At 38.5% G+C, this 24567-nt stretch overlaps 1 protein-coding gene across 1 annotated transcript in view; it reads right to left on the reverse strand.

Moving 5' to 3' along the window:
- Positions 1-3994: 3994 nt before the first annotated feature.
- The window catches only part of GABRA4 (gamma-aminobutyric acid type A receptor subunit alpha4), a 41736-nt gene continuing 21163 nt past the window's right edge, over positions 3995-24567 (reverse strand). The window contains exon 9 of the mRNA XM_054291074.1: positions 3995-10163. Coding sequence (XP_054147049.1) covers positions 9630-10163 — 534 coding nt within the window. The 3' untranslated portion in view covers positions 3995-9629. The remainder of the gene's footprint in view (positions 10164-24567) is intronic.

Genomic DNA, 24567 nt, shown 5'->3' on the forward strand with positions numbered 1-24567 from the left:
CCTAAAAATTCCTAGGTCTTCCACAGTTCACCCATGGCATAGCAGAGAGAAATCATGGAAGTGTACAGGGAAGCTGGTTAATTGCATATTTAGTAAGATCAACTAAGAATGTGAAGATCAAAGAAAGCCTTTTTTTCACTCACATATCTTTTCTTATCTTATTTCACTATATTCATGTATATGATAGCAAGAGAAGAAGCGAGAAGTAGCATTTTAAAACCTCTCCACAGAATCTTCCCACCTTCTGTTTATATATTGTCTCCACATTGTCCAAAGAGAAAAAATATAATCCATGTATTTATTAAATGGCTACTGAATATCCCACAGCTAAGCATCTGGTTTAGCTTAACAGAAAATCCACATACATTTCACCTTACCTTCCTAAGTGAAATGTCTACAAATAAAATTCAGATTTTCAGTACAGAGAAAATATTTTTGTATATAAAATGTTTAAAGATTTAAGTAAATATCCTCCAAATTAGAGATTTTATTTGAAAACAAAAGCTATCTTTGTGAGATAATCATAGACAGAAGTTTGCATAGAAGTGTTTCCTACCTTCCTGAAGTTTGCAATGGAGCTTATGATTTCCATGTCTGCAGGTGAGGAAGCCTCTTTTTAAAAAAAAAAGTCTAAAAATAAGAAGAATTCAGCTTGATTTTCTTCTTAATAATTACACAACAAAATGGAGAAATGTGCATAATTATGCAACAAAATAGAGCATCAAAGAGAACCCCCTTTTTCCAGTGTTTAAGCTACAGGAGAGACGGTGGGGGCATAATAATTAGACCTACAAAAAGTCAGCGCTGCAGTTCTGTCTCTGGGAAGGCCCACAAGCTGCTGGCAGGAGACTGTGGGCACTTACCTGGCAGCAGCACTAGGCATCTTCTGTTTCATTACCAGACTTGTATTTGTCACTCCCACCACTCTCCACTTCAGAGCATTTAGCAGATAGGCAAGGAGCAGACGAGGAGCAGAACACCTTGGTGCTCCTCTGGGACCTTCTGTGCTGTTGCAGTGCCCATGAGCAGTGCTGACCTGAAGGAAGTTTTCACTCTGCCCTCTTTCGTACTCCAAAAAAGCATTTTCCATCCCCCTCCCACTACTCCAAAGACCCTGTTGCACTACAGGACAGCTTGGATGCACAGCAACATGAGGGCATCCCAGATGGCAGCAGGAGCTGCCTAACATCTTTTCAGTCTTCTAGCCACAGCACCAGAGCCCTTAGGGGAGATTAACTGTGCTGATCCTCAGGCAGGATTTGCAGTTGGAGCTGAATCCCACATTGCACTCAGCTTGCTCCTACGCTGCCTGTTTGGAAAAGGGGTTTAGGGGGCATTTTCATAAGTGGCTTAATCCAATATAAGCGCTGCTCAGCCTCTGAGAGAGGCAGCCACACTCTCCTTACCCTTTCTGTCTGACCACAGACTCCCATCTTCTCCCACACGAGCAGCACAATAGCTCTCATGCACCCCCCGTGGGTACACACACACACACACACACACACACACCTTTGCCTTTTGTGGATCCATGCTCTGCAAGTGCCAGCTTGTGAATGTACATTTTCAGACATGGCAACTCTAAATGCAGGTGCAGCCCACACACTGTAGCACTGACTGGATTATCAGAAATGCTCAGCACCAAACAGCTCCCGTTAATTCAGGTACAAGAATGAAGTTTTCAGATTTAGTAGGAAAGCATGATACTTTAAAAAAAACCTGGTTGGTACTGTGATGAAAGCTGTTTTCTTCACCCACAACCCCTCTGATAACTGAATTAAATCAGAAACAGCATGCTCTCTATTTAGTCTCTTAAACATAAAGCAAGTTAAATGCTAAACATTCCAAAGTGCTTCATTACTGAAAATTAAATGTATAGAGCACCAGAAAAATATTTTTTTTTAATGTTACTGTTTACATTTTTGGTTGAGAAATGTTCTAAAACAAAGGGAAGCAGTAAAACTTAATAAAACTCATTCTTTTCCCTTTCCTATTCTGTCTCCTAATTCTTCCTGACTGACAAAGAAAATACCATTTTTGCAAACAGCTTCAATGGAACACAAATGTTTATAATAGGACATTAGACACTTTTCTTTAATACTTTCTCATTATACTTATAATGAAGGAATAATTATTTCTAGGCTGTTTCCTGCCAGATGCAGTTCTAGTACCTCTAATAGGACATATCTTAAAATAACTGCTTGGTAGCAAGAATTAATTTTTTCATCCATACTCATGTTTCCCCTTCTCTCCTTTTCTCTCTCTTCAAATAACTTCATTGATTTGTGTCTTTCAAAAATTCTGGCCTCTTTTTTTGTTGTTTTTTTTTAGTCCATGACTTGTCATTGATATAATACACAAAATCACCTCTGTAGAGGAAAAATTACCACAGGGGCACAGGAGGTTTGAGAAAGCCTGAGAGAGCCTCTGTTTTAATGACAGTGGAGGGAAGGGGAGAATCCTCAGGCTGTGGTTTCAACCATCATTAACCCAGCTCAAAGCATCAATCCAGGCTCTCCACACCCTCCTTTGTAACAGCACTGAGATGGGAGCCAGATCAGACAGATCCCACTACTACCAACCAGCCAAAAGGAAACAAGACAAAATTGGGGGTTTAGTTCAGCCTGCTTCCCCACAAACACTGAAATTCTTCCTCACACACAAAGCAAGGCAATAAAGAAGAAGGTGAGAGTGCTACATTCAGCAGTAATGTACACTTATGGTGTAGTCTCAAAAAAAGCTTGCAAAAAGCTCGTGGATTCTGCTTGTAGCCTCTCTGGTGCAGACTGCTCCAGAAGATGGCAGAACATAAGCCAGCTCCAATTCAGAAGCCTCTAAGAAAAAACATGCCCTGAGTCCTGCCTTGCCCAATGTGCTTCATCAGCCCTTCAAACATGGGTTAAGTATTCAAGACCAGAATTTTTCACAGGTGGATTATTTTTTACCACAAAAGCACTGCTGGTATTGATTTGCAAAGGCATGTATCTATGAAACAAATATTTTAAAGTGATTGCTCAAGAGCTCTGGTTATCTGAAACACCTCAAATCTCCACCACTCCTCTGGTGATAGAGAATGTTGCCACAAATTAACAAAAAAAAATGAAATACATGTACATACAGAATCATCTACTTACGAAAGGTTCATTTGATAACCTGGCACATCCTAACAGAAAAGGAGATTTTCAAGCTTGCAAATATAAAGCATACTGTGACATTACTCTAAGTAATAAGGTTAGATATCTTATATTTCAAAATAACTTTGAAGAAGTACTTGTAGACATTCTTTACTTCTGAGACCTCCATCCTCATAGCAGTTTTACTTACCATGGAGATGAGCCACCAGCACAAGATGATGATGCAAGACAAAGCAGTACTCAACTAATTTTTTCAATGTATTGAGCTCAGAAGTAGAGCTGAGTGTTTCATACTGTCATCTGCTTCTTCTACCAAACTCCAGTTAAGTATTTTCCAAGGATGAAAACATATTCACAATCAATGGTTTCCTTTAGTGTTTCTTTATGTCATCAGATCATCCACAGACTGCTGTCAGTTAACAGCAACCTGGATACTGCATTCACAAAAACACTAAGCAAATGTTGGCACAACAGCAAGATGACCAGCAGGAAATAACCCAGATTTCATGCTACTTGAAGATTAATTCAGTAATGTCACACTTTTCCTCCAGATCTTTTTCTTGAAAACAGGTATATGAAGATAGTGATAAAAAAATACCTACCTCACATGGTGTGTTCCATCCAGAAAGGTACTCTTTCAATATAGAACTATTAGCAAGTGCATCTTGACTCTGCTTCCTTAAAATTCAGGGAAATTATATTATTTCAAGGAATATATATATATATACATATATATATATATATGTACCCAGGCTGCAACAGCATTAGTATTTTTAAATGCTAGAACTACACTATATTTTTTAGAACCATTCAAAAATTGATGGGAGTTTGGAGGGTTTTCTTAAAAAGGGAATCACCAAGGCTTTTGTTTTGCCAGTGTTATTTTTATTTTGAAAAAGCCATCATGCTCTCCATTCCTCTTGCACAAGAAAATGAAACTAGAATTATGACCAAAAATATGGTGAACTGCAATGGATATTAACTGGCTTTCTTTGAAATCCTTTCCAGTGGAATAATACAAAAAGCATGAGAAAGCCTAAGAGATTCTTTTAGATGCAATAAGTTATGGACTAGAAGACAATGCTATTTAATTCTGAAATAAATACCTACCAATTTCTAACTCATATGAAAACAAATTATATTTTGCAAATTCTATCAATTTTACAATAATTGCATTTTTCATTCCCTCCAGTTAACACAGAATATAACATTAGCAAAGAGAGATCTTTACAGGGTGCTCTGTACTTCGCACTACTCTCACTTGCCTGGGATGTGGCAAAAATTTACTTTCAGAGTCTGATTTACTCAGAACACACTGAAACTCTCCCCACATTCACATTCTCCAAAATAGCTACATCTTGACTCTGAGGAGAGGCCTACAAATGAGGACGGTACAAATTAACGCATATCAGACGCTTTCAAAATGGCACATTTTTCCTTCCAGTAAACTTCCCTTTTAAAGTGCACTGAAGAAAATGAAAAACACATATTCGTGCCAGTGGATACCAGTAGAGATTCTTAAAAAAATGTAAACTCACCTTGGAAGCCCAAAGTGAAAGAAATGCAGGATCTTGAAAAAAAAACTAAATAGTTTTAAAAGATGCTACTGTCATTTAACTTAATTTTTTTTCTTGGATTTTTCCCCGTTTTTTTGGGGGTTGATGTCTGGTGGTTAATACTGATCCCCATAATGCTATTTGCCTCTCAGATTTTCATTGAGTATGAAATTTATTTATGCAGTTTTGTTCTACCACATATAAATAGAGCAGCAATAAAGCTTATGCTTTATTGCTTTACTTCTGTCAGAGTATGAAGGGAAGCATCTCCTTTTCTTCCCACTTTAGCACTGACCTGCTGCAAACTCACTGCTGTACAGCCCTGAAGTTCTGTAAGACTTCTACAACTCTGATCATCCTTGGCTTGATCAATATCATCAGCAGATGTTATACTAAACCTGGGCTTCTCAACACTACAGCTGCTTTTTTTCTAATCTATTTTTCAATATTAGAATTCAAGAAAAAACAAAGGTGGGTTTTTGGCAGCCGTCTGTATTGCAATTCATAACCAGTGCTAGCCACACAGACCCCTTCTATTTTAGTGAGGTCAAGCCGTCAAGTTGGCAAGTCCCAGGAAGGCAAGGAACTCACCAAAATTTCTTTCCACCTTCCAAGTTAAGCAAAAGTTATAAGAAGTGTGCAAAGCCCATGATCTATTCTGCTACTTAAGCAGAGCTCTGGCAACTCTTGGGATTTGTATGTGTAGTGTGCTGCTATAGCACACTGAAAAAGGGTCTCCTAATGAATCTGTAGGATCTATGGGAAAATGTCCCAGACGGTCAATGTGTGTCCCTTACAAAGCCTGTGCGTCATTTCTCCCATTCTGGCCTTCCCTACACTTCTAACAGCACAAGGAATATGGAAAGTCAGGCTTTGGATAAATTGGAAAAACAGATACTGCATACTCTGACAGTCTCACGTGGCACACAGACAATGAGCTACAGCATTAAGGGACACAGAGGCCAAATGACACTCAGGAGGTGCACAGTACAGTGGAAGAAGATGGAATTCTGGGCATATAGAAAAGCTGAGTTCATTCAAATTTTGGTAGAAATACTGGTTAATCCTATTAAATACATTTACTTGGTTTTGCTGTTTCTGGGTAAGGTCCATTCTGAATGTTGAAGATGATAAGATGCCAAAGGCTACACTTGAACACCCTGTAATCAATAACTCTCAGCTCCTGTTAACAGAAGAGCTCTAATCACATTCCCTATTAAACTATTTACCTCTTTCCTTCAATTATCATCCAGTTTACTTGCCTGATGAAAGGGTAATGTAGATTGGATAACTAAGTAGTTTAAAGTCTTTTTTCCCCTTCAAAGACACATGGGAGAAGAAATGTGCTACCAACATCCATTTAATGGACACAAGTCCATTTTAATAGGAGGAAAAACAGATTCCAGTACTGCTGGTGAGCTCCAAGAGTTCAGGTCACCTTGAAGGGCTGGGGGCTAAGCTGGCAACCTTTCTCATCTTCATTATTTTCAGTTGCAGTGAAACCCATTAACAGTGGGCTCACAATTGACTACAGACCACACGTCAGTTCCTGTGAAGGCAATCTTCCTGAAACAAATTTTAACTGTTTTTCTCAAGTGGCTGCATTAGTGGTCAGGGCTGCATCACTGCAATCTGTGGGAGTTTTGTTGCTGGTAACAATGTCTCTGAGGAAATATCAGCGGAGAACTACCTCTGTTTCCTTGTAAAGATTTTTGTCTTTCTCTCCAGTTTCCTTTCCTGGTTGATAGATGTGAACTTATCTGAAGTGTTTGGTTAGTTTTAAACCATTATGATACCGTCAAAAAAAAGATTGTTCAACAAAGCCAATAGAAAAAAAAGAACAAGAACAAAAACCTAAAAATATAGCTCCTGTAGAGTTCATCTCACTGAACCTCATCTCTAATAAGCTGTTCGGTCACTGAAATGACATCTGCAATGTTCTCCCTTAGGATTTTAGTTAGCAGAAGATTTGGGCTGCTATATTAAGCATATATCTCCTTTTGTGCTTTCAAGTTATGGTATCACTGGTATATTGCAGTGCTCTTTTTTGTTTTATTGTCTCTGATCATCCAGGGAAATTAAAAATAATGAAAACAACTGTTAAAAATAAATTCCTATTTACATTGTCCACATGTAATTTGGAAAGGTAATTATGGCAATTTCTTCATATGCTGCAACATAAAAATGTAGTAAAGTTCAATAAATTAGTCCTAGACTCATCATGATTTTTTTAATGTACTTCATTTTGAATTTAGGCATAGAAGTTTTGGAAATTTTGGTACTTCAGAAATGCACTGGATATTTAAAGTAGGTAACTTTTTCTGTGGTATCATTAAAAATTTCTCCCAAAATGGAAGCATAGAAATAAATACTTGTAGTTTATTATTTTTGCAGTCCTTTTTCCTCCTTTTAAGTCTTTAAGCAGAAACTACAAGTGAATTGAAGCAGCACATTTAGATCAATCTTAGCTTGAACTAGTGTTGATCCCACTGAACAATGCACTAGAAAAAGCTGATTATAAAATCACTATACAGGGACGGGTGGAAAGAACAGGCAACTGCTTCTAAAGAATTGTTTAAAGTTCTGCCTGTGAGAGAACATCCTTGGTTTTCATCACAGAAAAAAAGCAAAGAGTAATTTCATTAACTTCTGGTGCAAATACTAAGTTCTCCACACAGCAGGTTGCCATTCTTCATGCAAGACGTATTTTATCACCTGCGCAATTATAACCAATAATTGCCAGAGGTTTTGCTTTGTTTATTCTGGTTTAACCAAATAAACAATCCCTTGCATACCATCTTCTATTCCAACAATTTGTAACAATGTGACCTAATTAGAGAGGAAACAGCCACAGCAACTAGCAGTGCATCCAAAGATACGAAGTACTGCAGTTGGACATCATGCGCGGGTGCTCCATTTCCAGTTCTCCATTATGCCACACAATGTTTTCCTAATGAGTGCTGTAGTCTCAACCATCTTCCAGATGTAGAAGATGAAAAAGGAAAGAACCATACCTGGCCCTTTGAGAGCATCCCTTAAGTAAAAGAAAGACTTAGGCAACTGATTATATCACTCTGTTATAATAAAGCTACATAAGACATTTCCACTGCATTCTATCATCTACAGTTCATTATTACACATGAAAGAACCATCTGGGATCCATACTGCACACTGCAGTATCTCTTGCCAGGTATCTCCCAGGTCCCACAATTCAAAGGTCAGATTCTCAGCCATGAGCTGGCTAAAAGGCTTGGAGAGACAGAGGCACAGTCATAGTTTCACCATTACGGGGCTTTTTACCCTGACTCTTGTCCCAGCATCGTCTAGGGCAGTCTTATGCCTCCCTTTTGTTGCCAGCAGCTTGTGGTCTCCAGAAGTCCCTTGGTCATTCTCTGGGCACAGAACCACTGAACACTCACCTGATCTGCCCTGCAGCACAAGACTTTAACAATAGGCTACCAATCTCCTATCCAGTCAGCTGAAGCTAAGGATTAGTCCAGACCCTTTAAAGGCACAGCCAGAGCATAGCTGAGAATTTGGCCCTTGATTCTCACTTGTCACCTGCACAGAAACACTAACCATTTGCCAAGCCAGACAGTTCTGTACAAACATTTCTTTTATTTACTGGCAATTTGTTTTCTATCTGTTGTAGTGAAAATAATGTTTATGATTAGGATTTCTATCAGGTTTAACTATTCAACTCTTTAATAATGTTGCCTGCTTGCATACTGCAATTTCGTAAGAAAAGCACCTATCTATGCCACAGTTTAAAGTGAACAAATGGATAGTAAATTAACATTTTTAGCCTGGGATCCACCTAGAAAGTTTACTTTCTTATTTATACCACAGCAGTCCTTCTCAAAAAGAGTGTCTTTCATTCACTCAGTGACATGCCACACTCATCTATGCACAGGAAATGGGGCTTTTTTTGCTTAATTTTCAAGCCACTTTTAAAACTGTGTTGAAAATTTAACTTGACACAAATATTACATAAGGAGGTGGAGGGGGGAATGGAATATGTGTTTAAAGGAAATCAGGAGTGTAACTGAAAAGTATGGGGGGAAAAAACAAACCAAAACGCAAAGCATCCAAAGAAAAAGCAAAGAATTTCAATGAAAAAGTTGAACATTGTGGTCTGGTCCTCATCTACTACAATTGATGTAATTTAGGAATAAATCCACTCAAGCTGGTCAGCAAGGTCAAAGAAGAATCACCCACTTAAGATCACCTTACCAAACAAGAAAATCCAATTTTGAGAATTACATCAGATTTCAGATTTTACAAGGTTCACTCATTCTTAGTTTGGTGTGAGAATTTCCCAGGTTACAATGCAAAATAATGCTTAGTAAAAATATACGGAGCTCTACAACTCCTTTGCATAACTTTCCTGGAGTTGCACTCTCCCAGGCTGGACTCTCTTCCCTTTTGCTGCAATTGATTTTCTTCCCCCCTATTCTGTCGATTTTAATCTAGCAGGGAAAGTCCTTTTCTAGCAAGCACTGTCAAAATATACAGGACATAGATCTCACACTCAGAGAATGCAATGCTGTGTCCAGACAGCAGTGCTGGGTGCCTCAGGCATTTGTGATAGCCAACATGCATATTCCTAGCAGTCAGATGTGTTCCACTGCACAGCTGTACACCTCTGCCTCTGATTTCTTTCAGGTGCATGTTCCTCCCAATTGCAAGTTCTGTGCAGCCAGAGTAGCTTAAATCAAGCAAGTGTTGGTTCATTGCTGGCTGAAGGGAGGAAGACCCATTACTGTTACCCATTACTCTGTTAAGAGTTAACAAATTATCCCCAATAACTCCAGCCTTTAGAACGGGAAAGTACCACACAGCTTTTATAAATAAGAATTACTGACCTTTTTAAATAGTTTCAAAAGAAGAAACTCTGCATCAAATGTGAGTATAATTTAGGAACTACTACATAGCAGCAAAACTACATTAGACTTTCTGATTTTTCCATGGTATCCTTGGATAGATACACCACCCAGTAGACCATGTTAAATGCTCCAAAGGTAACAGGAAATAAAATGCGTGCATATTTGTCTATCTTACTCGTGCCAGAGTGGGAGGCGGGGGGAGGAGTTGGTGTGACAGCAGATGGCTTTGCAGATGCTCCTAATGTATTAGGTGTGGTGGTCTGAATCTGCTCCAGTCTAGATCCAAGCAAGTGCTGAATGGAAGGGGATCCAGCTGTGGCATGCTGGGATACAAATCCAGTTAAAATTGGGGTAGAAGGAGGAGCTGGAGGGGTAGCTCTTGCAGAGGATAATGTCTCCGATGCGTTGATTCGTGTGAAAGGGTTGGGACTTGATGCAGAAAGGGAGTGGGGGGTAATGTCAGAAGACCCCTGAGCTACAGAGGGAGGCTGGACAGAGCTGTGCCTTGTGTCGATTCGGCTCCCACCATCAGCTTCAGACTGTACTGTGGCATTTGTTCTTTTCCTCACATTTGAATTGGCATCTGTACTCTGCAAAGTTACAAAAAAAATACTTGTCATTCTTAAAATAAACACTCAAACAAAAGCGATGGAAACTATAATCAAGCACTATCCAAGTAATACTCACAAATATAACCATAGCTGATCCTGAAGAACAAAGATACCAAAAAAATGATGAAAATGGATTTAATAGCATATAAAGTGACAAACAAGAATTCCTTTTACCTGTGGCTGGAATACCAGAGTGAAGTCATCACACTCCATGTGGTGCAGTACCTATACAAACTGAATACCATGAAGCTAAGGATTCTCAGGCTAGAGTCACAGCTTTTTCCAGGCTCAAGCTCAAAACAAGATTCCCCAATGTCACCTCTTTCTCTGATGATATAAAAACATTGTAGATGCAATTTTCCAGCCATGAAGGTTTATTTATTCTATATATCTCCATAACTACCATATACTAGGAACTCTAGTCTTCTACAGAAGAGACTGTTAAAATGCAAGTATTCAGCAAACCAAGTTGCCACATTGCTGTTCTTTCAGAAATAAAGCCAGTGCTTTTTCACATCAACCATAGGCAATAAATTAACCAAGCACAACTGAACCAGGGAGCAAATTACTCTCTCATCAACTACTCCTCTCCGTTCATTAGGTAAGAGAAGTGGTGAATTCTCCATCACTTGGTGTCTTCAGGCAAGTCTGGATGTCTTTCTGAAAGATATTCTTCAATGAAATAGTACTTATTAGGCTGCATGAGAAACCAAAATACAGATAAGGAAGTACAGGAATAGAAAATCCATCAGAGTTTAACATTCTGACTTTTGGGAGTAGGACTTGGCTTCTGCCTTTATTCTCTGCACTTAAGAGGAAGACTAACATGTCCTGAACTTCTTTCTGGAAAGGTATTTAAAGACTTCTGACCTTCAGCAATGCACCTAAACATGACGTAAAACATATAATACTTTAGATATAATATGTGAATATCTTCTAATTAAGAAACTAACTGATTTCCAGAAGACAAAGACTTGAGGACAGATAGAGTACATAGGTCTAAATACAGACAAGATGAAACAACCACTAGTTATATATAAAAAGTCCTATGTTTTATGCCTCTCTGATGATTCCCAAGCATTGCCCTGCACCATACCAACTGTGCCTTTGGCTCCCCTTCCCTCCAGCCTTCCCAGAGAACCCTGCCAAAGCTCACAGCAGAACTCAAAGGGAGAGAAAGCAGGCAGCAATGTCTTTCCTCCTTCATCCAACAGCAGCTCTCTCCAGCCAAGTGACAGAGCAGTAACAGAGACTAGGTTAGGTGTTATTCAAGGTACTAGCAGTACCTTGAGTAGTGACAAGAGTGACACTGTGTCTGTCTGCTACACCAATTGTGCTTTCACTGTTCTGCTCAAGGAAACTGAGAAATTGAAGCTAAAAAGAAATCTAAAAAAAAAACTTAAAAAAAAAATCAAATCACTTGATAGTATTCCCATCATGACCAGAATGCTGGTCCCTAATCCTGTTAATTGCAGTACAAATCTGTCACTGGCAATACTGTTGGCCTGAATTTATCTGAAACTGTCACAGCTTTATGCCTATTCATGTCTGATGTATTTGCCAGCTCACAGTTGATATATCAAAGAATCCCTCTTAAATTTCAGTTTTCCTTCCTGCATAGAAGCATGTCAATCCCTTTTATTTATTATTCTGCATCTGCAATCCAAAGAGGCAGAGGACTAGAAGAAACACAAGAAGCTGGTTTTTCCTAAAGAAACACTAATTTACTGTTTGATAGAGAAGCCCAAGTCACTCTTTGGGAAGTGCAGAAGTACACACAGATGTGAAATTTGGATACTTTCATACTAGGGTTGTCAATGACCCAGGAACAGTAAAGCCATTTTCAAGACTGCTAGATTGAAATGATAAAGTACAATCAGGACAGGGGTACATTTTCTAGAGACTTAGTAATACCTGGTGGAGTGCTGCATGTCACTTGAAGGCTTGCAAAACTAAGCAGATGGAAGTTATCAATGCTCACTCTGTGAGCAAAAAAACATCTCTGTGCCATGGAGAAGCTGGCACTATCAATGAGAGGAGGTGAGTTTTATCTTTTATATGCAGATCCTTGGACAACCTGGCTTGCTCAAGTGTCACCCACTGTAAAGCTCTCAAGCAGTGCCTAGGAAGCAAAAATTCACAGGCTGGGGCAGGGGTTGCAAAGTACATCTGCACTGGGACCAAGATACGTCTCAGCTCCTTCCTGTTCTCTACCTACATTAGACAAGTAGCTTAGAAGTGCTGCTGCTGCTGCTGGAGAATGGAATAACCACACCTTCAGTCACTCCACATGCAACCAAAAAGAATAGTTCAAAGAGCAATACAATAAATTAGGTGCCATTAATTTACAGAGGCACCATTTTATGTTCTTGCTCACTTGTACTGTCACCTCTTTTCAATGACCATCTCAGTGTATTTCCCTTTTGAGCACCATCATCTACAGACACAGGTAAGACAGACAGGCAACAGTCAGGTTCCTCACATTCCAGTCATCTCCATTTCTTTTGTAGGAACTTGTTTCCATCAATATATCTGCATAATACCTCATCTTCCTCCCCAGTTCAACTGTCATCTAAATGACCAAATCAGACCTGTTGCTATTGTATTCACCACTTATTTTCCATTACAGTCTCTATTCTAGAATAAAATTATCTATACTATTTCAAATGGTCAAAATGTGTGTCTGTGTAAAACCCTACTGGGCATTTGCTTTCTTGTTACTGACACAGGAAACTTCCAACACTTCAGAAACCTTAATTTTAGAGAGAAACACAATTTTCTCATAACATACACATAAATGTACACATAAAGCCTGAATACACAACACTGTAAGATCTAAAATAACACGGCATAACAAGCACCAAAAATGTGGGATCATTTTTTGTTAATTCCCTGGAAACCACCTTCCAATCACTCAGAGCATGGAAATCAGAAATGGCATTTCTAACATGCTCCACAGACGGTGTATCACAGACACCCGGTTGTTCTTGCAGAATGTCATTGCAATAGTTTGTATTTGTGTTCTTGAGCAGAATCTTGCTCTTGAAAGGTACTGAAACAAGCATGCTTCCTGGAGCACCACAGCCATGCCTTGTCAAAGCTGAGCAGAATGCACTCTCCTTGTCAGGGTGGCCTCAACAGCACATTGACCATCATTTATCCTTCCCTTGCACTTGTTTTACTCGAGATAATATCATGACAATAGTTCCTTCTCCTCATTTAAAGCACTCAGGTATCCCTCCTTGTTGAGTTGCCCGCTTAAAAAATATCTTCCAAAAATTCTTATTACTGGCTTTATACATAGGGCTCTTCTATATTTCTCTATTCAACACTGCAAAGATAACTCAGTTCTTCCTACTAAAATAACATTTCTCCTCTGTACAGAAGCTATCTCACAACTCTACATCATCTGAAGATTAGTGACAAAGCCACTAATAAAAATATCAAAAAAGCCTGATTCTGTAGCAAGCCTCAATGACTCAAATTCTGTTGTAAAACATAGTAAAATACAATGCTCAGTTTGTGTTAGAAAAACATTCCACAGTCATTTCAGTTATGGTATATACCCCTAGTAAAAGGGTAATGTGATAATGACAATCTGACCAACAAAACTATAAACGTATGCAAACACTTGCTACCTCCCAAAATTATTTTACTTTATCCTTTTTAAAACAATAGCCCAAAACACAAAATTGCCTTTTAGTTTGGGAGCACTGACTAGGTTTGGATGGCAAGGTTTGCATGACCTAGGGGCCACAGGGGTGGATTCTGTGAGAAGCTGCCAGAAACTTCTCCTGTGTCTGACAAACATGCACCTGCAGCCCATGGAGGCCCCCATGCCAGAGTGTGGAGCAGCCTGGTTTGAAGGACTGCACTCCATGGAAGGGACCTACACTGCAGCAGCTCATGAAAACTGCAGAGCCTGGGAAGGACTCACACTGGAAAAGTTCATGGAGGACTGTCTGCCCCAGGAGGGTCCTCACACTAGAGCAAGACAAGAGTGTGAAGATTCTTACTCCTGAGGAAGAAGGAGTAACAGAGATAAATTGTAATGAACTGACTGTAACTACAATTTCCCATCCCCCTGAACCACTCTAGGGCAGGAGATAAATTCAGGAGTAAAATTAAGCACAGGAAGAAGGCTTCAGGGAAGATATTTTAAAATTTAGTTTTTGTTTTCTCATTGCCCTACTCTGCTTTGACTAGTAATAAATTAAACTAATTTTCCCCAAGTTGAGTCTTTTTTGCCCATGATGGTAATTGGTGAGGGATCTCTCCTTGTCCTTATCTGGACCTATGAGCTTTTTGTTGTATTTTCTCTACCCTGCTCAGTTTAGGAGAGGAGTGATGGAGCATCTCTGGTGGGCACCTGGTGTTCAGCCAGGGTCAACCCATCACAGGAATATAAACAAGAAACATAACATGAAAATCAAATAGGAGCCAAATGAAAATTCAAGCCAAGAAAGGAAGGGCTTATCCAAAAGTAAGGATTCTTTTACAAGGGCAAGTCAGGAAAGCACTCAATTGTCCTGAGCCAACAAGACTGCCGTGCTAGTCCAGACGGGGCTCCACAGGAAACACCGAGGGCACATTTTTCACATTCTCACTCTGGATTAAGAAAGGTTCTGATTTTCTGGAGATATTTCAGTAAGACTTTTGGGAGACATTTAAAATTGCGTATCTCAGGAATGCAAATGGGAGCCTGGAAACTACCGTAACATCCAGTCTATTCCACTGTGCAGTGCCAGGCTTAAGAGATCTGAGAAAGATTGCCTGTCTATAAAACAACAAATTCTGCTTAGGTAAATGCTGCTTCACCTTTTCTTTGAAACAGTCTATCCACCTGATAGGTCCAATCAATTGGTACAACCAATTCCACACACACCAGAAACTCTGATCACCACCAAATCAGAAGTTGTAAGTGCTTTGCTCTGATAAATCCCCCTTCAAGAGGAAACTTTCTTGCTATAGATCCTGTCAGGAGAATTCAGCCTCTGAACCTTTACTGGCAGAAACAGTATGGATGAATTTCAAAATTTTCGGTGATTTGAGTGCACAATACCTGTCTGTGCATAATCAAAGTTCTCAAGAGCTCTGAGAATACATATATTGTCCTAATTGCAAGACATCTTCATTGGCTAAAGCTCTGTGGTTGGCTGGGATACATTAATGTGCACTAATGTATACCTATTTTATTTTTAACAGCCAATATCACAAACAGGGAAAACTAAATTCCAGCCTTCACGGAACTTCCAACATTTATCACCAAAACTTTGATTGTGCCAGAGGTAGATAGGTGAGTGCAGTAAAGCCAAGGAATTGACCAAATATGGGAAAATGTGGAGTAAAGTCTTTTTCAGAAGAGACTCATAATCACTCCTCCTTTCTACCCAAATGAATATTTCCTTAGTGAATACAACTAAAAACCAAAAACCAAAACAAAAAACTTGCTTCGTAAAAAAGGTTTAGAAAACTCCCATCCCATGCATAAGCATACTTCACTGAGGAGGAAGGAGGCTGTAAGATAGGACAGGAAGTTCAAATTCAGTCAGACACAGTCAGACAAATTTTATCACATAGCATGCAATATGCAAAAAGATTTTTAAAGTATTGACTGTTTTAAAAGGCATTGAGATTTTGCTTTAGTTTTAAGTATCACATACTATTTCCCATGCATTTTATCCTTAAAAGAACTAAATTAGGGAAAGAATCATTGAATACAAATTCTTCCTATGTGTAACGTCCTGATGCAAGATGCCATTTTGCTAGTACTAGAACAGAAAGTCCATTTAGCATGAAGGTAGGACATCTATACCAACCTCCTTACAAATATAAGTAAAATGTGGTAATTAATGCTGTATCCTTCCCTTTACCAGTGGATTCAGATGCAATTAACCATGAATAACATAATGAAAGAAGCTTTCAGCATAGCTCAGGATAAATCTATGCAATTTATTGCTTAATACTGTGGCAGATTTGTGGAGTAAGTTTGATGGTCAATTTCTATAACAGAATGTATAGAACAAACAAAAAAAAAACCCTTCAACAAATCTATTGCCAAAAATGAACCCACACATCATTTGCTTTTCCATTTAAGCTGAACTTTGATGGATACTGCTGTTTACTACAGCACTAAAATGATGCACAAATATGAGCTGATCTAAATTCTTCAATATTTAACATGGTTTGTACACCATAAACAGCTGCTCACATAATGTGGAAATTCTGAAACTATTTCTAAGTCTATGTAAGCCTCAACTTGAGCCAAAAAAAATAAAGTACCGGATTGTTTTTTATGTATTACCAGTTTTTGACAAGCGAGGCAATTTTGCACTTCAATGAAGTCAAGATTGCAAATTTAGCACGAAGTGAAGTAGCGTGCAGCAGCTGAGCTGAGGTTCAAGGGAAGGGGATCATCAGCACAGCAATATGCAGTACTGAACTGACAAACTTAGTCATCTTGTTACAGAACAAAGAGAGCTGGTAACAACCACACTGCATATTTCCTATGATAAGGCCAACCTAGAATCCATAAAACAAACAAGAACATAATTTAAAAGTCACAAGTTGTGTCCTGGGGAGAATGCAGCAATGATAAAAGTGATTACCAGAACACCAGGGAAGTTAGTCCTTAGGACTGTATTTAAAAACAAAAGCAGTGAGAACCCTGCAAGCTATGAGAAACTCTTGTGTTGGTGCAACATTGTACAGTCAGCTGTTCCATGCAACTCAAGAGCATCTTTCTGTAGCCTGTTAGTGCTCTACATAGCAACTTCAAATCAGTCTCTGTAATTTTAAATTTCTTCACAGTTTTTATGATGGGCACATCCTTTTGAGATGTGAATCCAAAATAAGCAGCTCTTACTGCCTGAGCTAACACAGTATCAGTAGTACTCAGCATGGAAAATCCCCTTCTTAGGCTCTCTGATCAGGAAGCACAGCCATCATCAACTCTTGAAAAACAGGTGCACATTAAAACTAGAGCCATGCATTTGCAATAAAATTCAGATGCATTCTTCTAATCTTCCTCAGGACTCCTTGGAAAACAGCTCAGAAGTTGTGGGGTTGGATATACAGACACTTCTGAAGACCTGTGTCAGGCTCACCCCGTGACAGAGCTTCACAGCACCACTGCGCAAGATCCCAGGGCTGCTTTTGCCCTGCTTGTTTACTCAAGTGGAGAGCTCACTGCTGCAGGTCAATACATTTTCTAGTTCACAACAGATCTTTGCCACAGGATATCACTAAAACGGTACCTCTTTCTGGGACTGAGAGAATACAGTACTTAAAGGAGTAAATTCTCTTTTCCCAGGGATAAATGCACAGCAGACTTTACAAGTCACACCACCACCATCTGGTACCAGTTCTAGTGGGAGAGAGAGCTAACACTTCTACATCCAGCAAGCAGCTGTCAAAGCTGGAGAGAAATGCCCTGGGTGGGATCACAGCCTAAATTACATGCCTTTGCAGAAGGAGCCACCCAACTGTATCCAGTGCTTCCAGCTCTGAGCTCTTTCCTGAGGCAAGACAGCTAAGACACACTGTAAAAAGACACTCAGGAAAAGACTCTGTCCTTCTCTGCTGTAACCCAGCAATCAGGAGGGGAGCATGGGTTTGGTGATCAGAGACCACTTCTCAAATCTGCCCTGACTGTCACAGGGATATCAACACAGCCTTTTCACATCCCAAGTGTTTCCCACCAGGCCACTGGATATTCTAGCACAAGTGATCATCCTTCCTTCCTAGAGATGTTGCTTTCTCCCCACTTCAATCTCACCCTTCCATTGCAGGGCACGCACAGACAAGTCAGCTCCAGAATCAATTCCTTTCCTTCTCCATGGCCCCACACAAATTATTTAACATAATGAGAGCAGCTTCAATATGCCAAGGACTACTTAGCAGTCTGGCTACTAATCTAATTCTCCAGTATTGAAAAGGCAGGACTCAAGTCTGCTCAGACTCCCACATGGATTTGTGGGAGGCTGTATCTAAGATGCATACTGGCCACTGAGTTGAAACGGGATAGGCATCCACCTAAGATGCATGTCAAACATTTAACAAGCAGCAAGTCAGTTTTTTACATGCCTCCCAGAGAAATTTAGTGATTAAGCCTTTCAGGTGCCTAATCACCATTTTGCATACTTCATCTCCCTAAGTAAAAAACAAAACCCAAACACAAAATCAACCAGTCAAAAAAAAATTTCTGAAAATGGAAGCACAATCAAAGCAGTTTTAAAATTGATAAGAATTTTAATAGTTTATTCAAATAATCAGGTATGTAACAATGAGGTGTTAGTAGAATGGAATCAAAACTTAACAGCCAATAAACACCTTTATGCTTTTCTGTCAATTTTCCAAGGATACAATTAGTGTCTTTCATGACAGCACAACTAAAACTTCAATGAGACACAGGTAAATTAATCCAAGCAAAACTTCATTCAAAAATTGGAAAGCTTAGAGCAACCAAAGTCTGACATCACTTACTGTTTAGCTGCAACAACAAAATTGTTTGTATGATAATTTAGTAATATTTTACTATTAAAATCCACCATAGTGGTTTTTATCCTTACCAATCCTTCCTGAGAAAACAGTCTGTTCTTCTGGGAGGACATTGTATAGCCTGCCAAATTCACACTATTTGACATTTATCAGGGAAGCAGCATGTTGTCATCAGTGTAAATAATGCTGCTTGTCCCAAATCCCACTGAGTCACCATATTGACCTGCTGCGAGCAAAAGCAAAACTTGGAGGAGAAATCTACTCTGGTTTACTACTATGTTGCAGAGCCAGTCAATCAGAATTTTACTGGAATAATACTAGAGACTTTGGGTTGCTTTACAGAGCCCTGGAATATAGCCAAGTAAAACTCCACCTGCCACAAAATACAATTAACTCTAGTCCCTAGATCTAGCAGTGCAGAGAGCAGTGCAAATTATTTAGAAAGAAAAAACAAAGGGGAGGTATGTTATAAGAGCCAGTTCAATATCCACTCTGTTCATTTTGCAATCTGAATCATGTGATGGGAAGGGAAAAAAAGAGAGAATAGCACTCCATTCTATGTTCTACCACTAGACAGGCATAAAAGTGCACAAAACATAAATTACAAAAACCATGGCAAATTTATGCCAAATAAATCCATCCACTTGTGTGCTGCCTAAAAGCCTTACACATGCAAACATGTATGCACTGGTGCACACAATTCTCAAAGATTTTATTTATCTTATGACAAAATGAAAGAACTGAAAACGTAACAATGGTAGGGAACAAACCTATTAGCCTATGTCCTAATGAACTGGTGATTTGTGTGACATCTCTGAAAGGAAGAAGAATGGCTGATTAGGAACCAAGGACCTTAGTTATTTTCTGTATCTTTCAAATTTCATTGACCTTAAAGCTATAGTTAAATTTGCTTTAGTAGTTTGCTGAAAGTGCTTTGAACACCCATTTCATTGTAGATTTTCCCAAGCTTCTCAATGCTTATTTCTTCTGATTCCAATTTTCCCAGTGTAAAAAATGAAGTCAGACAGAAATGTTACAGACAACTGGAAAATTCAAATGTGTTATGGTGTCGTTGGATGCACCAGTATTGAAAACTTTTGTGGAGGGGAAACAAAACTAATATTTAAATATAAATACATGAAAAGGTTTAAGCAGAAAATATGAAGAGTCTTGTGTTCAGAGACATCATTTAATACTAACCATTACAGGGAAAACTATAAACTCCCCAACAATTTTCAGTGTAAGGGTTGATGCTGGACAATCTGAAAATTTTACCCCTGTCACCATAAAAAATTGACCTTGACTTGATGTTTCTGAAATCCTACAAGATATTTTTTGACTATGTAACATTTCCCTCTACAAAAAAATAATTTTAAAAGGGAGGAAATTGAGATTATATCAATAGAAGACCTATCTGAATGCTTGCAACTCGTACTGTCAGAAAAATAACTTATTATTAAACAGAAACATACATTGTATATTCTAATGGAAAAAAATTAAGGAATATGATTTTTTGGAGCAAGACAATCTTTTTGTTTTTCCAGTAAATCATTACAATGACAGAGAAAGACAATCACGCACATTTTTGGAATTTAAAACAACAGGATATACTATTTTTTAAAATAACTGCATTATGCTTTGGTTTCCAAAAAGAAGCCTTATCCTAATACTGCTTAAATAAAGTCTTCCACAACTTAGAATAAACACTGTTAAGTATTTTAGCATTTTAGATGAGTAACAGCCAAGTATTATTATTACTCTGTATTTCCTTGTCTACTTTGTGACATTTCACTCTAATACTTACAGGAAATTGAAGAGTGATCAATTATAACATTTCCTAATAAGGCTCGGAGAGGACAGCACTACAGAAGGATTTTTTGTTATGTACCAGGTGCTGCAACTAAACTCCTGCTTCTTTTTGTGCATATTGACAAAAAAAAAGTCGCAACAAACTCAACCTTCCCCCAAAAAAACATTTCCGCTACAATAAGGAACAACTTCATTGCCCACCTTTACATCCCAACAATTTTGGTCAAGCACCCTGCCCTTTTCTATCCTCACTATAACTGAATTCTGGAATTCAGTGGGGTTTACAATCAAGTTGGGTCAGAATCTAGGCACAAATCCTATACTACATTGCCTACTTCCATTAATTACTCTGCTCACTTTGCAGTAGAGAAATGTCTCTACCTACAGTATAAATTCATTCCACAACCCAAGCTTATTAAAGGTAGAGTAATATGAGGTTGTTGAAGAAAGACAAAAATTTTTAATATAGCACTTTAATTTGTGCTATTTAAAAATAAATATTATGGGACATATTAAACAAAATTTTTACATTTTATGTCTCTCATTTATGCCCAAGTCACATTGTTTGAGCCCATTTTTAGCTTTATGAATAGTACCAGTTGATCTGTACAACTAAGTCTAGTGAACCAAGTAAAAAAAATAAAAACAAACAAAAACCCAAACAAACAAAAAACCCAAACAAACCAAAAATCCCAGAAATAACCAAATAAACCAAACAAAAAACCCAAACAAACCAAACCAAAAAACCATACAACCAAAACCAATAGCAAAAAAGCCCCAAATGAACACACAACACCCCTTGCCCTCCCCTCAAAAAAAACCCCACACAAAAACTGCACCAAAAAACAAAGCAGAAAAACAACAGAAGGCAAATAAAATCAAGGAAGCATAAAAAGCCCCATAAAACATTGTACCTGACCATCACAGCTAACAAAATATTTCATTAACCATTTTGGATCTACCTTCAGGTATCCAAAAATTTAAACTTCCCACAAAGTCACTGCAACCTTCTCCCAGGTGATTAATCTCTCCTATCTTTCAAGCAGCATTCAGTACAAAATGTGCCAGTTGTTTATGACCTGCACCCACTCTTACCCTATTTAAACCTGATTCTAGCATATCCTGATTGTAAATCATCAACAATAAAAATGCTGACTAATGAAATTAGAGCAGCAGAAAACTGTTGACATGTCAAAGAAATAGTTCAATGGCACAGCAGCTTCCATTTGTATGGTCCTGTACTTATATTTAGATGGAACTCTATGCATTTCTCGAGCCTGACTTCCTTCATTAGGATCTGAGTTTTAAATGCCACTGCCCTAAAAAACACAAACCGTAACACTCTAGGCAGTGGAGAAGTAGTGAAGCAGAAAAAAATGGTCATTATATTTAAAAACTGAAATGATGTCCTAACTGCAGGACTGTTTAAGTCACACAAAGGAGATAGGCTGTGCATCCACATAAGGAGTCCAGTAACCAGACCTGTGGCCCAAGTGTTGCCATCAAGACCAAGCTGCTCTTCAGATACTTCAATTCATAGATGAGGCAGGAGAGTTTAGCTCCACTTCACTATTGCTGGGACGAAGGAAGCCATTATCCCACTACTCCAAAGAAGGAGCAAAGTAAGTGGTACTACTCTAGGTCTGGTATGGTTTTGGTACCTCTCCAGTACATCTGTGTATTCAAATAGAAGTTTTGTTCCAGAGGCTAAAATTTTCAGTTTCACTTAAAGTGAAACTTTAGACACAAGAGTGTATCTGCTGACATCTCACCATTAATCAACTTCAGGGATTAACAACAACAACAACAACAAATGGCACACTAAAAAATGAAGTATCCTGCCTATAGCTTCAAGATTGTATGCAGCCCATTAGACCAATTTATCAAGCCCAATCTTTGTTCTGTAAGTCAGGAGTTTGGGGAACAGAGCTGGTCATCAGCCAGATTAATTGCTCTAGATGTCTGGGGGCTGACAAAGGATTTCCACTTTTCTAGATGTCTGGGGGCTGACAAAGGATTTCCACTTTTCTCTCACCCCACCATGTAACTTGAGCTGTGTCCATAAATGACTAAAAGATAAGTATTTCATACCAGAGAAAATATATCTGAATCACACAAAAGCAGCATGCAGGTCGTCCACATGACAACATTTCTCGTAAACTTGCAAGGTGGATTCCAGTCACAAAGCACCCAGGCAAGGAGAGAAGTGTGTGCCTACATGGCAGTGAACAGCTGGACCCCTGAGTTCCCCCATTAGAAGCTATAGGACTTGCGAAGGACAAGATGATATTTAACTGTCTTCAGAAAAAAACAAGAAAAATTGACAGTTAAAAAAAAAACAGTTACAACCTACTTGTGGCTGAGTTTGAAGGAATAATTCCATTCAAAAGGGGTTTTTATGAGTCTGACCTGATTTTTTCTGAGTTTCACACTCTTTTAACAAACATCTGAGGTTGAAGCTCCTGTTACCACTGTTTAGGAGTCTATTTTTTGAAGACTACTTTTCAGTAGCATTCTTCATCTCCAAAACTGGGTAGGTCTTTAAAAATAAACTTCATAGGGATACAGTGAAAAGGAAATAGTACAGAAGCATAAAAATAGACTCAGGAATCCAATAAAAAACTATAAATCATTCATTTCCATCACACATTGACTTGCAGCAATATTTCTGCTTATACTAACAAAAGCAGTTCAGAACATTTTTGGATAGATTCATTCCTTCTAAACAGAAAGCATTTTAACTTGCTCCCAAAACAAAGAAACCACAGGTAACCAAGGTTTGAGTTACCTCTCTTGGGTTGAGCACATTTTTAAGTGCTATCCTGCTGTGCCTGACAGAAAGTCTGTCCAAGTCCCTTGTGAACTCCAGGCAGACCTCAAAACAGCTTGGGTCTTACTCCTGGGATGTCTTCTGCAGAACTGCACTCCTCATTGAAACACATTAAATTTGTATCAAGAAGTTAAAGACAAGAAGAAAGAGTTGAAATAGGGTAGGCAGGGTAAGGAGTAAAAAAAATACTGAAGATTACCATGGCTAAAGTCAAATCAAGTGATAAAGAAACACAAACTGCATCTGCAGCTATGGCAGGCTTGCTCCTGCTACCCTCAGCTCAGTAAATTAGCTTGATGCCAGGATTTTTTTCTTGGAATTAACACAGTTCAGACTACTTAGCTAGCCTCTGAACTGCATTTAGTGCTTACTTTAATTAATGTATTAATCAGAAATACCCATCATGTGGCTCCAAAAAAGTAAATATAAATACATAAGAGAATAACTTAGAAAAACAGATAGCCCCCATTTTCTACAGTAAGGATTTATTTGTTCTAGTGAAGAAATATATAATATGAAGTGATATATCCAAATCATTTGATCATAATGATAAATGATAGGAGTTGCCTTTGATCCAAGACAACTATAAAAGTTGTTGTGACCAAAAAGAGAAAAATAACCCACCATTGAAAAATTCTAATTAGCATGAGTAATATATGAACTTATTCAATACAGAAAACCCACTTTAATTCTCTGGTCAGAAATTGGTCAAAGGTTTACCTGTCAAAAAAGGACTTCTAATAATGTGCAATTTATCTTTACCAAAGTTTACTATTAATATGCCTAATTTCTAATATCATCAGATAGAAAAATCTTCATATTCTATAGCTAATCCAGTTTCATAGCCCAACTTGCTCCCTCATAGAATCCTTCAAGGACAATCCCACCATGTTACTTTAGGGGAAAAAAAAGATCAAATGAGTGAAACCATACAGTTAATAATATAGAATCAACAGCTCACAAAACAAAACCCTTATTTCAAACTATAATGTCACCATGTTTGTTTTCCTTAACAACCTCAACTGTTCCATAATTTTTCAGGGGACCTACACAAATGGCATACCAGTTGCAAAAAAAGTGGGCAGAGACAGCTGTATGCCATTTCAAGGTAGGCAAAAGTATAGGGCTAATAGGCTCAAGGCAGCAATCTCCCCTCCCAGTTAGCTGAAGAGCCAAAGCCCTTTGCAAATGGTGAGATATTCAACAGAAAGAACTGTAAGGATTGGGTATTCAGGCATCTTCTCT

Source organism: Melozone crissalis, unplaced genomic scaffold (assembly GCF_028551555.1).
Source record: "Melozone crissalis strain CALT ecotype California unplaced genomic scaffold, PUWL_Pcris_2 ptg000006l_1, whole genome shotgun sequence".
Classification (NCBI taxonomy): Eukaryota; Metazoa; Chordata; class Aves; order Passeriformes; family Passerellidae; genus Melozone; species Melozone crissalis.